This window comes from Dendrobates tinctorius, unplaced genomic scaffold (genome assembly GCF_039654945.1).
Source record: "Dendrobates tinctorius isolate UK_male_01 unplaced genomic scaffold, ASM3965494v1 ptg000066l, whole genome shotgun sequence".
Classification (NCBI taxonomy): Eukaryota; Metazoa; Chordata; class Amphibia; order Anura; family Dendrobatidae; genus Dendrobates; species Dendrobates tinctorius.
In genome coordinates, this window is record NW_027361734.1 from 2,283,904 (window position 1) to 2,300,553 (window position 16,650).

The following is a 16,650-nucleotide window of genomic DNA, read 5'->3' on the forward strand; positions in this document are numbered from 1 at the left end:
AGGTGCATTAAACAATCGGATTTGATATTAATAATTTTGACTTGTTGAATCATGTCAGCAGAACGGAATTGATTTTCAGAATTCATATTTCTTAAGTCTTAATCTTTTTGCTTTTTTACTTTTAATATTCCTAATTATTTTCCAATATCCACATTTACTCAATATTCGAACCTTCTGTATGTATGGAGGAGAAACAATCACTGAGCAATGTTTCATCACTAATGTATGACGTGAAAATTATAATGTATGGGAAAAAAAAACTTAGAATATTTTCCTATACACTATACTAAAAGATAAATGACTCCAGAGTAGGAAAAACGGCAAGATATTTTTATTCTGTAATTTCAATAAACTGTTGCAGCCATACTTCATCTGTAAGATGTATGAGACAAAGCCAATAACTGAATCTTGGAAATTTTACTTGAAATCAATTGCCCATATCTTAAACGACAATCACACTGTCAGTATTGTATCTGTAAGCCAAAATCAGGAGTGGAACAAACAGTGGAAAAGTATAATAGAAACATGTCACCACTTCTGGATTTATCACCACTTCTGGGTTTGGCTTACAGATACTGATGTGAAATACTGAATGTGCGAACATGGTCTTATTATATGAAGTTAGCAGCATTGCATCTAAGCAGACAGCACAAAAATATATACACCTTTAGGTATAACATGTAACAATGACTTACAAATATTTTTTTCCGTCTTGCTGTCATGACATTTTTTTTTGCCATAGTTTTACAATGAATAGACTTGTGTCATCAATCCTAAGACACATTTTTCCCATGAGAGAACGCCCACAGGCAGAGATGGAAACTCACACAGTAAAGCCCCCGTCTCACATAGGGAGATTGGGCCCCTGCTGCGATGTCGCTGATCGTGCTCGAATGTCCTGCGCCATTTTTTGATCTCTGGTGTCCTGCTGGCCAGCATGCATCGCTGTGTTTGACAGGGACAACGACGAATGACCTCAATACTGCAAGTCTGAGAGACAGGGTCCCAACGACCGTCGTATCGTTCCGCATCATTGCTGCGTCGCTGTTGAGATGTGACTGTTTGACATCTCACCAGCGACCTCGTAGCGACGCACCAGCGATCCCTACCAGGTCGCATCGTTGTCGGGATCGCTGGTGCGTCACCAAGTGTGACGGTACCCTTAGTCAACACACTACAGACTTGTAAGCTACTGGCAAATGGGCCAAATATAGTCATTGGCCACCATTCACAAGACTGAGGCAATGAGAGGCCCTTCTGGGCTTCATCAAGCTGGTATACTGTACGTCGTCACACTTTTCTTCTTACTGCAGTAAAGGGCAGCAGACACCACTTTCCTAAGCAGTTGGTCTGAACCAAAATAAAAAAAAAAGTTTCTTCAGTAGATGCATTTTAATTTATGATCACAGGACATTACAGAGGCTATCTGTGAAGATTCTTAACGAGAAGTGAAGAGTGACTTTCAGTTTCTCCATGACAGACATACATGGCAAATCCACTGGCAATAAATAAATAATAAGTGAAGGTCCCATCTATCATAACATGACTCCCATACCCCACCAGGTGAACTGTCCACATGCAGCTGCCGGCAAAAACAGATTCAATGGAAAGATTTCCACCATTAATGTCCATGCACTTTCTGGAAACAGCAAAGCATACTTGCCTTTTTTTATTTATGACAAGTCCTATGACAAGTATTAATACTGTTGATACTTACGGACAGGTACAAATGCAGATAAACATGCTCACTTCCAAGAGCTGAACGACCGAACACAGAGAGTCCTTCAGAAATAGTTTCCTCTTTTAATACACCATCAAATCGCTCCTTATTAAAAATGGAAAGAATCTCATTTAAGGCAGATTAGATCATTTGTTCACATATTGCAGTAAACATTGGTGATAAATATTTAGGATACACGGTAATCATATTTCATTGACATTATGATTGATTAAAAAAATAAAATCCTTAAATCTCAAGCTGCAATCTTCACCCATTTGCTCCCCTTGTTCATTTTCAAATCCTCTCTGTCTACTCCATGGAGGTCCCCTGGAGGTGAAGTCACTTACAATAAGGCAGGTAAAAGATGGAGGTAGAAAAGGAGGAAGACTACATGAATCACGACCTTGATGAGAGGCCAGCCTCTGAACCGAAATTTATGTATAAGTTAGCAAAGATCATTGTCTATAAAATGATAATAGTCTCTTCGTTCAAAGCAGTAATGGATGGTGAGATATGGAGTCTGAAAGTCAAAAGTTCAAAACATTGCTACCCTTTTGATAGTCAATTTATATGCCCCCCATTTGGGGTTCCTTCCTGGTATATATGCCCCCATATTGGGCTCCTTCCTGGTATATGTGTTATACATGTTCCCCATCCTGATTAATATTATATATATACACTCACTGGCCACTTTATTAGGTACACCTGTCCAACTGTGTGTTAAGACTTAATTTCTAATCAGCCAATCACATGGCGGCAACTCAGTGCATTTAGGCATGTAGACATGGTCAAGACAATCTCCTGCAGTTCAAACCGAGCATCAGTATGGGGAAGAAAGGTGATTTGAGTGCCTTTGAACGTGGCATGATTGTTGGTGCCAGAAGGGCTGGTCTGAGAATTTCAGAAACTGCTGATCTACTGGGATTTTCACGCACAACCATCTCTAGGGTTTACAGAGAATGGTCCGAAAAAGAAAAAAAATCCAGTGAGCGGCAGTTCTGTGGCCGGAAATGCCATGTTGATGCCAGAGGTCAGAGGAGAATGGGCAGACTGGTTCGAGCTGATAGAAAGGCAACAGTGACTCAAATTGCCACCCGTTACAACCAAGGTAGGCAGAAGAGCATCTCTGAACGCACAGTGCGTCGAACTTTGAGGCAGATGGGCTACAGCAGCAGAAGACCACACTGGGTACCACTCCTCTCAGCTAAGAACAGGAAACTGAGGCTACAATTTGCACAAGCTCATCGAAATTGGACAGTAGAAGATTGGAAAAACGTTGCCTGGTCTGATGAGTCTCGATTTCTGCTGCGACATTCGGATGGTAGGGTCAGAATTTGGCGTAAACAACATGAAAGCATGGATCCATCCTGCCTTGTATCAACGGTTCAGGCTGGTGGTGGTGGTGTCATGGTGTGGGGAATTTTTTCTGGGCACTCTTTGGGCCCCTTGGTACCAATTGAGCATCGTTGCAACGCCACAGCCTACCTGAGTATTGTTGCTGACCATGTCCATCCCTTTATGACCACAATGTACCCAACATCTGATGGCTACTTTCAGCAGGATAATGCGCCATGTCATAAAGCTCGAATCATCTCAGATTGGTTTCTTGAACATGACAATGAGTTTACTGTACTCAAATGGCCTCCTCAGTCACCAGATCTCAATCCAATAGAGCATCTTTGGGATGTGGTGGAACGGGAGATTCGCATCAGGGATGTGCAGCCGACAAATCTGCGCCAACTGTGTGATGCCATCATGTCAATATGGTCCAAAATCTCTGAGGAATGCTTCCAGCACCTTGTTGAATCTCTGCCACGAAGAATTGAGGCAGTTCTGAAGGCAAAAGGGGGTCCAACCCCTTACTAGCATGGTGTACCTAATAAAGTGGCCAGTGAGTGTATATCTCCAATGTTAGGATGCTCCCTGGTATACATGTCCACCATCCTGGTATATAAGCCCCCCCCATCCTGGGCTTCTTCCTGGTATACTGTATATGCCCCCATCATGGACCCCTTCCTGGTACATATTTTATATATGCACCCTACCCTGGAATACATGCTCCCTCATCCTGTATATGCTCCCCCATCCTGGGCCTCTTCCTGCTATATACGTCCACCATCCTGGGCCCTTTCCTGGTATATATGTTATATATGTACCCCACCCTGGAATATATGCCCCCCCCCCATCCTGGGCCTCTTTAAGCTTTATATGTTCCCCATCCTGTTTATATATTTTTTTTTTTGTGGTAGATCGGCTCACTAGGCTGCGCGCGGAGGTAGTCACGGGAAAGCTGTGTCTTTAAGGATGCACTTGGTTTATTGGATACAGCATAGACCAAGTTTTAAGAACAAGGTTAACACGGCCCTCTGGGCAAAACAAAATATAAAGGTAGCACTATGTGCATTCCATGCATTAGTCGGGGTCAGCTCACTTAGGGTTAGAAATGGCCTTTAACAGTCACCACGTGCACAAACACTTTCCTGGAGTCTTTCTCTCTAGTCACTCAACAACCCAGACTGCCCCTGGAGTTCAGCTATTTAAGGCTAGGTTCACATTGCGTTACGGGCATCCGTTTAACGGATCCATTAAACGGATGCTCTAACGCAGATGTCATTTTTGACATCTTTTGTGACCTAACGCTAACATATGCGCTAATGCATGGAAGAATTTCGTTACCATGTGCTACCATGCATTATCCCATAAAGGTCTATGCACAGCGAACGCTTCCGCTCGCTGTGCGCTAGACCAGACGCACCCTCGGACGCTGCAGACCGCGTCATGTGTCATGGCCGGCAGCGTGTATTACAGTGCAAGGACCTGATGGGTCTCTGTGTCGCAATACATTTCAGTCTGTATAAATGATATATAGCTGTATGAGTGGTGCTAGCCTGTATAAAAGTCTATATCAGTGGTGTCCACCGCTAAAACAATCTGTATGAACGGTACTGCCTGTACAATAGTCTGTATGAGTGGTACCCGCCAGTATAACAGGCTGTATGAACGATGCTCATCTGTATAACAGTCTGTATGAGAGAAGCCTGCCTGTATGACAGTCTGTAGGAGCGGTGACCACTTGTGTATGAGCAGATCCCGCCTTTATAACAGTCTGTATGAACGAAGCCCGCATGTATAACAGCCTGAACCTGCAGTGCCCCCCTGTATAACAGCCTGTACCACCAGTGCCCCCCTATATAACAGCCTGTACCACCAGTGCCCCCTGTATAGCAGCCTGTACCTGCAGTGCCCCCCTGTATAACAGCCTGAACCTGCAGTGCCCCCCCTGTATAACTGCCTGTACCACCAGTGTCCCCCTGTATAACAGCCTGAACCTGCAGTGCCCCCTGTATAACAGCCTGTACCACCAGTGCCCCCCTATATAACAGCCTGTACCACCAGTGCCCCCTGTATAAAAGTCTGAACCTGCAGTGCCCCCCTCTATAACAGCCTGAACCACCAGTGCCCCCTGTATAACAGCCTGAACCACCAGTGCCCCCTGTATAACAGCCTGAACCACCAGTGCCCCCTGTATAACAGCCTGTACCACCAGTGCCCCCTGTATAACAGCCTGAACCTGCAGTGCCCCCTGTATAACAGCCTGAACCTGAACCTGCAGTGCCCCCTGTATAACAGCCTGAACCTGCAGTGCCCCCCTGTATAGCAGCCTGTACCACCAGTGCCCCCCTATATAACAGCCTGTACCACCAGTGCCCCCCTATATAACAGCCTGTACCTTCAGTCCCCCCTGTATAACAGCCTGTACCACCAGTGTCCCCCTGTATAACAGCCTGTACCACCAGTGCCCCCCTGTATAACAGCCTGAACCTGCAGTGCCCCCCTGTATAACAGCCTGAACCTGCAGTGCCCCCCTGTATAACAGCCTGAAGCTGCAGTGCCCCCCTATATAACAGCCTGTACCACCAGTGCCCCCTGTATAAAAGTCTGAACCTGCAGTGCCCCCCTGTATAACAGCCTGAACCACCAGTGCCCCCTGTATAACAGCCTGAACCACCAGTGCCCCCTGTATAACAGCCTGTACCACCAGTGCCCCCTGTATAACAGCCTGAACCTGCAGTGCCCCCTGTATAACAGCCTGAACCTGCAGTCCCCCCTGTATAACAGCCTGTACCACCAGTGCCCCCCTATATAACAGCCTGTACCACCAGTGCCCCCCTATATAACAGCCTGTACCACCAGTGCCCCCCTATATAACAGCCTGTACCACCAGTGCCCCCCTATATAACAGCCTGTACCACCAGTGCCCCCCTATATAACAGCCTGTACCACCAGTGCCCCCCTGTATAACAGCCTGTACCACCAGTGCCCCCTGTATAACAGCCTGTACCACCAGTGTCCCCCTGTATAACAGCCTGTACCACCAGTGTCCCCCTGTATAACAGCCTGTACCACCAGTGCCCCCTGTATAACAGCCTGTACCACCAGTGCCCCCTGTATAACAGCCTGAACCTGCAGTGCCCCCCTGTATAACAGCCTGAACCTGCAGTGCCCCTTGTATAGCAGCCTGTACCTGCAGTGCCCCCTATATAACAGCCTGTACCTGCAGTGCCCCCCTGTATAACAGCCTGAACCTGCAGTGCCCCCCTGTATAACAGCCTGAACCTGCAGTGCCCCCCGTATAACAGCCTGAACCTGCAGTGCCCCCCTATATAACAGCCTGTACCACCAGTGCCCCCTATATAACAGCCTGTACCACCAGTGCCCCCTGTATAGCAGCCTGTACCACCAGTGCCCCCCTGTATAACAGCCTGTACCACCAGTGCCCCCCTGTATAACAGCCTGTACCTGCAGTGCCCCCCTGTATAACAGCCTGTACCTGCAGTGCCCCCCTGTATAACAGCCTGTACCTGCAGTGCCCCCTGTATAACAGCCTGTATCACCAGTGCCCCCTGTATAACAGCCTGTATCACCAGTGCCCCCCTGTATAACAGCCTGTATCACCAGTGCCCCCCTGTATAACAGCCTGTACAACCAGTGCCCCCCTGTATAATAGCCTGTACAACCAGTGCCCCCTGTATAACAGCCTGTACCTGCAGTTCCCCCCTATATAACAGCCTGTACCACCAGTGCCCCCCTATATAACAGCCTGTACCACCAGTGCCCCCCTATATAACAGCCTGTACCTGCAGTGCCCCCCTGTATAACAGCCTGTACCACCAGTGCCCCCCTGTATAACAGCCTGTACCACCAGTGTCCCCCTGTATGACAGCCTGTACCTGCAGTGCCCCCTGTATAACAGCCTGTATCACCAGTGCCCCCTGTATAACAGCCTGTATCACCAGTGCCCCCCTGTATAACAGCCTGTACAACCAGTGCCCCCCTGTATAATAGCCTGTACAACCAGTGCCCCCTGTATAACAGCCTGTACCTGCAGTGCCCCCCTATATAACAGCCTGTACCACCAGTGCCCCCCTATATAACAGCCTGTACCACCAGTGCCCCCCTATATAACAGCATGTACCACCAGTGTCCCCCTGTATAACAGCCTGTACCACCAGTGTCCCCCTGTATAACAGCCTGAACCTGCAGTGCCCCCCTGTATAACAGCCTGAACCTGCAGTGCCCCCCTGTATAACAGCCTGAACCTGCAGTGCCCCCCTGTATAACAGCCTGTACCTGCAGTGCCCCCTATATAACAGCCTGTACCTGCAGTGCCCCCCTGTATAACAGCCTGAACCTGCAGTGCCCCCCTGTATAACAGCCTGAACCTGCAGTGCCCCCCTGTATAACAGCCTGTACCACCAGTGCCCCCTATATAACAGCCTGTACCACCAGTGCCCCCTGTATAGCAGCCTGTACCTGCAGTGCCCCCCTGTATAACAGCCTGTACCACCAGTGCCCCCCTGTATAACAGCCTGTACCACCAGTGCCCCCTGTATAAAAGTCTGAACCTGCAGTGCCCCCCTGTATAACAGCCTGAACCTGCAGTGCCCCCCGTATAACAGCCTGAACCACCAGTGCCCCCTGTATAACAGCCTGTACCACCAGTGCCCCCTGTATAACAGCCTGTACCTGCAGTGCCCCCCTGTATAACAGCCTGTACCTGCAGTGCCCCCTGTATAACAGCCTGTATCACCAGTGCCCCCTGTATAACAGCCTGTATCACCAGTGCCCCCTGTATAACAGCCTGTATCACCAGTGCCCCCCTGTATAACAGCCTGTACAACCAGTGCCCCCCTGTATAACAGCCTGTACAACCAGTGCCCCCCTGTATAACAGCCTGTACAACCAGTGCCCCCCTGTATAACAGCATGTACAACCAGTGCCCCCCTGTATAACAGCATGTACCACCAGTATAACAACCTGTACCACCAGTGCCCCCCTGTATAACAGCCTGTATCACCAGTGCCCCCTGTATAACAGCATGTACCACCAGTATAACAACCTGTACCACCAGTGCCCCCCTGTATAACAGCCTGTACAACCAGTGCCCCCCTGTATAACAGCCTGTATCACCAGTGCCCCCTGTATAACAGCCTGTATCACCAGTGCCCCCCTGTATAACAGCCTGTATCACCAGTGCCCCCCTGTATAACAGCATGTACCACCAGTGCCCCCCTGTATAACAGCATGTACTACCAGTGCCCCTCTGTATAACAGCCTGTACCACCAGTGGCCCCTGTATAACAGCCTGTACCACCAGTGCCCCCTGTATAACTGCCTGTACCACCAGTGCCCCCCTGTATAACAGCCTGTACCACCAGTGGCCCCTTTATAACAGCCTGTACCACCTGTGCCCCCTGTATAACAGCATGTACCACCAGTATAACAGCCTGGACCACCAGTATAACAACCTGTACCACCAGTGCCCCCCAATATAACAGACTGTACCACCAGTGCCCCCTTTATAGCAGCCTGTACCTTCAGTGCCCCCCTGTATAACAGCCTGTACCACCACTGCCCCCCTATATAACTGCCTGTACCACCAGTGCCCCTTGCATAGCAGCCTGTACCACCAGTATAACAGCCTGGACCACCAGTGCCCCCCTGTATAACAGCCTGTACCACCAGTGCCCCCCTGTATAACAGCCTGTATCACCAGTGCCCCCTGTATAACAGCCTGTATCACCAGTGCCCCCCTGTATAACAGCATGTACCACCAGTGCCCCCCTGTATAACAGCCTGTATCACCAGTGCCCCCCTGTATAACAGCATGTACCACCAGTGCCCCCCTGTATAACAGCATGTACCACCAGTATAACAGCCTGGACCACCAGTATAACAACCTGTACCACCAGTGCCCCCCTATATAACAGACTGTACCACCAGTACCCCCTTTATAGCAGCCTGTACCTTCAGTGCCCCCCTGTATAACAGCCTGTACCACCAGTGCCCCCCTATATAACTGCCTGTACCACCAGTGCCCCCTTTATAGCAGCCTGTACCTTCAGTGCCCCCCTGTATAACAGCCTGTACCACCACTGCCCCCCTATATAACTGCCTGTACCACCAGTGCCCCCTTTATAGCAGCCTGTACCTTCAGTGCCCCCCTGTATAACAGCCTGTACCACCAGTGCCCCCTGTATAACAGCCTGTACCACCAGTGCCCCCTGTATAACAGCCTGTACCACCAGTATAACAGCCTGGACCACCAGTGCCCCTGTATAACAATGCTTATGACCACTGATTCAGTCACAGGCAATAGTGAGATCTAGTCCTGTAGTCTACAACTATCAGCAAGCCATCCATGCTGAGACTTGTAGTTCCCCACCACTCGGAGGACCGCAGCTGGTCACCAGCATAGATCCATCTCCATGCAGCACAGACAGTGTCTTACCTCCATCTTGCCCTCCTCGTCTTCCTCGCTGCTGTCACTGTCAGACTCCCTGGGGTCCGCACAGTAGTCAGGACAGGGAGTCCCCCAGCTCCCTGCGCTCCCCGCTCGCTGCTCAGTCTCCATCTCTGGGGACCTAATGTGGGAGAATTCTTCCTGAAACCTCGGACTAAGCACCGCCACCGCCATGGTCCTCGCCACAAGCCCAAAGTCAGTCTCTGGTACAGCCTTGATTTCAATTCACTGTGCTGCCGGGAAACAGGACGCCCAAGTGTCAGCCGCCATGTTGTGTACACACTAGTTACTAGGCGACTAGACCCTGGGGCGTGTCTGCAGAGCAAAGTATGCTGGGAATTGTAGTTTATTCTCTTCCTCTCCAGTCAAGCGGGCGGTAACGCTGTACCTGTATAATATGTGGGTAGTAGTGTGCACGTGACGGGATTTGCTGAGAGGAAGTTCTGGAGACACTTTGCGACATTTGTAGACACATGTAACTAGTGAATAAGCTACTTATCACTGTGTGGGAAAAACGAAAAAAGTGGTTTGGTACCGTGTTAGCCAGTAGAAAAAAATATATAAAGTGCTCTCAGTGAGAGAAACAAAATATGAATCTTGTGGGTATGATACCTTTTAATGGCTAACAAATAATAGTGAATGTTGTTACAAAGCAAGCTTTCGGGACTGCTTATGTCCCTTCATCATATCAGCCTGCCTGATGAAGGGACGTAAGCAGTCCCGAAAGCTTGCTTTGTAACAACATTCACTATTATTTGTTAGCCATTAAAAGGTATCATACCCACAAGATTCCTATTTTGTTTCTCTCACTGAGAGCACTTTATATATTTTGTGTGGGAAAATAAACGCTCCTATTATACCAGGGATCCTATAGGACGTGAGCTCAGAATACAGTGCGCATCACCGTGCACGAAGAGTGGAGGCCACAGCCAGAATACAGTGTGCGTCACTGTCCACAGAGAGGAGGCCACAGCCAGAATACAGTGTGCGTCACCGTGCACGAAGAGTGGAGGCCACAGCCAGAATACAGTGTGCGTCACCATGCACGAAGAGTGGAGGCCACAGCCAGAATACAGTGTGCATCACCGTCCACAGAGAGGAGGCCACAGCCAGAATACAGTGTGCGTCACCGTGCACGGAGAGTGGAGGCCACAGCCAGAATACAGTGTGCGTCACCGTGCACGAAGAGTGGAGGTCACAGCCAGAATACAGTGTGCATCACCGTCCACAGAGAGGAGGCCACAGCCAGAATACAGTGTGCGTCACCGTGCACGGAGAGTGGAGGCCACAGCCAGAATACAGTGTGCATCACCGTGCACGAAGAGTGGAGGCCACAGCCAGAATACAGTGTGCGTCACCATGCACGAAGAGTGGAGGCCACAGCCAGAATACAGTGTGCATCACCGTCCACAGAGAGGAGGCCACAGCCAGAATACAGTGTGCGTCACCGTGCACGGAGAGTGGAGGCCACAGCCAGAATACAGTGTGCATCGCCGTGCACGAAGAGTGGAGGTCACAGCCAGAATACAGTGTGCGTCACCGTGCACGGAGAGTGGAGGCCACAGCCAGAATACAGTGTGCATCACCGTGCACGAAGAGTGGAGGCCACAGCCAGAATACAGTGTGCATCACCGTGCACGAAGAGTGGAGGCCACAGCCAGAATATAGTGTGCATCACCGTCCACAGAGAGGAGGCCACAGCCAGAATACAGTGTGCGTCACCGTGCACAAAGAGGAGGCCACGTCCACAAAGAGGAGGCCACAGCCAGAATACAGTGTTATGATTGAGTCACCGTAGGAGGCAGACACAAAAATAGAAGCTACGTCCAGAAAACCAGAGAAGTTGGCAACTATCAGATTGCAGACCCCTGAACCTATCAACACAACTAGCAGTAGCCGTGGGGGGTTCCTACAATGCCCTAGACCCCTCGATCACAGCCGGAGAGATAAATAGCCTAAAGACAGAAAAGGAAATCTAAACTGCCCCAGAGCAGACCCCAAAGTAAAAGGCAGCCCCCAACATATAATGACTGTGAAGCAAGATGAAAAAAACACTCACACAGATAGAAAGATAGGCTGAGCAAATGATGGGGCCCAAGCTAACTAAACAGAGCAGGAAAGGAAGGTTGCTGTCTGCAATCTGCCAAAACCCTATCAAAGACATAAGCCAACAAGCTGATATGAAAAAGACCCTGAAGCAGCTAGGCTTCAAAAACTAAATCAGCACTCAGGTATTTTCAGAAGACAGAGCTAAAGGAATTCAGCACACCCCAGCAGGGAATGGCAGAAATCCAGAAAAACAAAGCAAAACAAAGTCAAAGCACAAATGCAAAAAGCCGAGCAGGAATTCAGACTGGTCTCCAAGGATCCCACAGAGAAATCACCCGCAGGGCAGAAGGGCGTCTGCAGCCTTATATCCAGTCAGTAACTCCACTCAGCCAGTCATCATCATCAGACTCAGGTGTTTGATAATCAGGCTCACTACCTTTCTTTACCAGAAGAGGGAGTTCCTCGGGCCTCAGTAGTGAAGGGGGAAATGAACTCACAACAATACAGTGTGCGTCACCGTGCACGAAGAGTGGAGGCCACAGCCAGAATACAGTGTGCGTCACCGTGCACAGAGAGAGGAGGCCACAGCCAGAATACAGTGTGCGTCACCGTGCACGGAGAGTGGAGGCCACAGCCAGAATACAGTGTGCGTCACCGTGCACGAAGAGTGGAGGCCACAGCCAGAACACAGCGTGCATCACCGTCCACAGAGAGGAGGCCACAGCCAGAATACAGTGTGCGCCACCGTGCACGGAGAGTAGAGGCCACAGCCAGAATATAGTGTGCGTCACCGTGCATGGAGAGTTGAGGCCACAGCCAGAACACAGCGTGTGTCACCGTCCACAGAGAGGAGGCCACAGCCAGAATACAGTGCGTCACCGTGCACGGAGAGAGGAGGCCACAGCCAGAATACAGTGTGCGTCACCGTGCACGGAGAGAGGAGGCCACAGCCAGAATACAGTGTGCGTCACCGTGCACGAAGAGTGGAGGTCACAGCCAGAATACAGTGTGCGTCACCGTGCACGGAGAGTGGAGGCCACAGCCAGAATATAGTGTGCGTCACCGTGCACGGAGAGTGGAGGCCACAGCCAGAATACAGTGTGCATCACCGTCCACAGAGAGGAGGCCACAGCCAGAATACAGTGTGCGTCACCGTGCACGGAGAGAGGAGGCCACAGCCAGAATACAGTGTGCGTCACCGTGCACGAAGAGTGGAGGCCACAGCCAGAATACAGTGTGCGTCACCGTGCACAGAGAGAGGAGGCCACAGCCAGAATACAGTGTGCATCACTGTCCACAGAGAGGAGGTCACAGCCAGAATACAGTGTGCGTCACCGTGCACGGAGAGTAGAGGCCACTGCCAGAACACAGCGTGCGTCACCGTGCACGGAGAGAGGAGGCCACAGCCAGAATACAGTGTGCGTCACCGTGCACGAAGAGTGGAGGCCACAGCCAGAATACAGTGTGCGTCACCGTGCACGGAAAGAGGAGGCCACAGCCAGAATACAGTGTGCATCACTGTCCACAGAGAGGAGGCCACAGCCAGAATACAGTGTGCGTCACCGTGCACGGAGAGTGGAGGTCACAGCCAGAATACAGTGTGCGTCACCGTGCACGGAGAGTGGAGGCCACAGCCAGAATACAGTGTGCGTCACCGTGCATGGAGAGTTGAGGCCACAGCCAGAACACAGCGTGCGTCACCGTGCACGGAGAGAGGAGGCCACAGCCAGAATACAGTGTGCATCACCGTGCATGGAGAGTGGAGGCCACAGCCAGAATGCAGTGTGCATCACCGTCCACAGAGAGGAGGCCACAGCCAGAATACAGTGTGCGTCACCATGCACGGAGAGTGGAGACCACAGCAAGAATACAGTGTGCATCACCGTGCACGGAGAGTGGAGGCCACAGCCAGAATACAGTGTGCGTCACCGTGCACGAAGAGTGGAGGCCACAGCCAGAATACAGTGTGCGTCACCGTGCACGAAGAGTGGAGGCCACAGCCAGAATACAGTGTGCATCACCGTCCACAGAGAGGAGGCCACAGCCAGAATACAGTGTGCGTCACCATGCACGGAGAGTGGAGGCCACAGCAAGAATACAGTGTGCGTCACCGTGCACGGAGAGTGGAGGCCACAGCCAGAATAGAGTGTGCATCACCGTCCACTGAGAGAGGAGGCCACAGCCAGAATACAGTGTGCGTCACCGTGCACGGAGAGTGGAGGCCACAGCCAGAATACAGTGTGCATCACCGTGCACGAAGAGTGGAGGCCACAGCCAGAATACAGTGTGCATCACCGTGCACGAAGAGTGGAGGCCACAGCCAGAATACAGTGTGCATCGCCGTGCACGAAGAGTGGAGGCCACAGCCAGAATACAGTGTGCGCCACCGTGCACGAAGAGTGGAGGCCACAGCCTCCAGTGCGGTTCTGCTGACACTTTTCTGTCATTTCAGACAGACTCTATGAAATTTGTCAGGAAAAATGACTTCACCTGCAGCAATAGTGGTCTCAACAAAGCACGGACCCCTCAGCAGAACCTGACAGACAGGACCATAGGGTCCTTTGGGCATTGGTGAAATGGCCGTCTCTAGGTTTATATGGGCCCCGCATCCATTTCACTATTTCCTCAGCTTCTTTCATTAAGTAATTCCTCAGCGCATAGATTTGCATTGGAGCCTGGATTTGGCGGTGTGACTGTAGGAGTTATTGGTCCCAGGCTGAAATCCTCAACGCTTTCTAATCTCATTTGTTTGGGGAGTGAAAGTGACCAAAACACAGTAATTCTGTCACATAGCAGCTTTTATTTTCTGAAATTTTTTTTTAGAAAAGTATCTTGGTTTGAATCTACAAACCAACTGCACAGTTTTATAAAAATCAGCTTTTCTCCATTCCAGTGTCAGTTGAATTCCAACCAGAGTACACCTCATTCTACTTAATGTGCTTCTGATTAGGTGATCACCTGAACCAAATCTTATTTAGCGAAGGAAAGTATAAGGCTGTGTGCACACAATGCAGATTTTCAGCGGATCCTACCGCGCAGAAACGTTGCATATCCGCATCGTGATGTACAGTAGCCTTAAAAGCAATGAAAAAAAAAAAAACGCTGTGCAGATGCTGCAGATTTTTCCGCGTGCCTGCGGTACAAAATCCGCAGCATGTCACTTGTTTTGAGCGGTTTTCCATCTCCCCTGTCACCAAATCCGCAGGGGGGAGTCCGCAGTGGAAAACCGCAAGGAAACCTCAGGAAAAATGCAGGTCATTTGACCTGCGGATTTCTTCCATTCTGCACGAAAAAATCCGCAGGGCTCAAAACTCCGTCTGCACTCAGCCTAAAAAACCCTGCTGTGGTGTTCACAATCCTCTTGCAATAGGACAAGCTGGATGGCAAAACAAATGCTAGTTATATCCCAAATGTAGTAGGAATGAAAAAATTACTTTTAACTATGCCAAAGGAGTTGAAAAGAAAAGTCTTGAGTGAGGCTAAGTTCACACTTGCATATGGCTGGGCTGCGTACTTCCTCCCTTAAGCTCCGCATACTTATCTTTAACATTGGGTACGCAGGGACATGTGTTGTATGCGGATGCAGCATTTTGACGTGGCCGCCGACCGCACAGGAACACAACATGAGAAAACAAAAAGCAAAAAACACAAATATCCTGAACTAAAAGGTAAAAAATAAACTGCAAATAATGCATAAAGGTAATAATAACTATAAGGGTATTTAGTAAACATAATTTTGATCAAAATAATGTACAAGCCATCCCTCCACGTCACGGCAACCCTTGTGGGACAGTCCCTACTCTAGTATTTAAAACCTTTTCACTTGCCAAGTGACGTAAATGTGAGCAAGGGTCGAGCGGCTGAACCACTAGTAAAAGCTTAGGCCAGACTGGATGGCTTTCCCAGCTCAGAAAGAGGGCGGTCACACCCATGTATGCACTGAATGCACAATGAAATGAATAAAAAACTAATCTGAACTGAGAAAGTAAATTAATGTGTATGGACAATGTAAGTGCATATTAACACATGACCAATAACCAGAGAAAACAAAAAGCAAAAAACACAAATATCCTGAACTAAAAGGTAAAAAATAAACTGCAAATAATGCATAAAGGTAATAATAATAAGGGTATTTAGTAAACATAATTTTGATCAAAATAATGTACAAGACATCCCGCCACGTCATGGCAACCCTTGTGGGACAGTCCCTACTCTAGTATTTAAAACCTTTTCACTTGCTAAGTGACGTAAATGTGAACAAGGATCGAGCGGCTGAACCACTAGTAAAAGCTTAGGCCAGACAGGATGGTTTTCCCAGCTCAGAAAAAGGGCGGTCACACCCATGTATGCACTGAATGCACAATGACGTGGCCGCCAACCGCACAGGAACACATGTGTTCCCGTGCGTCATCGTGCACAGAGTGGAGGCCACAGCCAGAACACAGTGTGCGTCACCGTGCACAGAGAGAGGAGGCCACAGCTAGAATACAGTGTGCGTCACCGTGCACGGAGAATGGAGTCCACAGCCAGAATACAGTGTACGTCACCGTGCACAGAGTGGAGGCCACAGCCAGAATACAGTGTGCATCACCGTGCACGGAGAGTGGAGGCCACAGCCAGAATACAGTGTGCATCACCATGCACGGAGAGTGGAGGCCACAGCCAGAACACAGTGTGCATAGCCGTGCACGGAGAGTGGAGGCCACAGCTAGAATACAGTTATGGACTTCGAAACGCGTTGGGAAATAAAAAGTTTATCTATGTAACCTGGATTTGATATTCTGTCTAGTAGCGCACATAAGTCCAAGAATTTTATTCTATAAGAGATTCAATGTTAAAGATTGGTATGCAGGATGCATGTGGAAGTAGGCAGAGCTTAAAGGAGGAAGTAAGCAGACCAGCCATACACAAGTTTTAACTTAGCCTGGGGAAAAGAAGGGCTCAATTCTGGCTTTACTAGCAGAGAGATACAGTGAGCGTCATGTTGCCTCCATCTTTAAAATTTCTAAGACGGCTGTCCATTACAAGAAGATCAAGCATCAGACATTGGGGACAACAAAGCTACAGACCAGCAGAG

General features: G+C 49.5%; 1 protein-coding gene across 1 annotated transcript in view; it reads right to left on the minus strand.

Annotated features, from left to right (window-relative positions):
• LRGUK (leucine rich repeats and guanylate kinase domain containing) overlaps positions 1-14,126 on the minus strand; it is a 103,617-nt gene extending 89,491 nt beyond the window's left edge. Inside the window, exons 1-3 of the mRNA XM_073580981.1 lie at positions 14,064-14,126; positions 9,513-9,752; positions 1,718-1,825 (exon numbers count right to left, since the gene is read on the minus strand). Coding sequence (XP_073437082.1) covers positions 1,718-1,825; positions 9,513-9,698 — 294 coding nt within the window. The 5' untranslated portion in view covers positions 9,699-9,752; positions 14,064-14,126. The remainder of the gene's footprint in view (positions 1-1,717; positions 1,826-9,512; positions 9,753-14,063) is intronic.
• Positions 14,127-16,650: the final 2,524 nt, after the last annotated feature.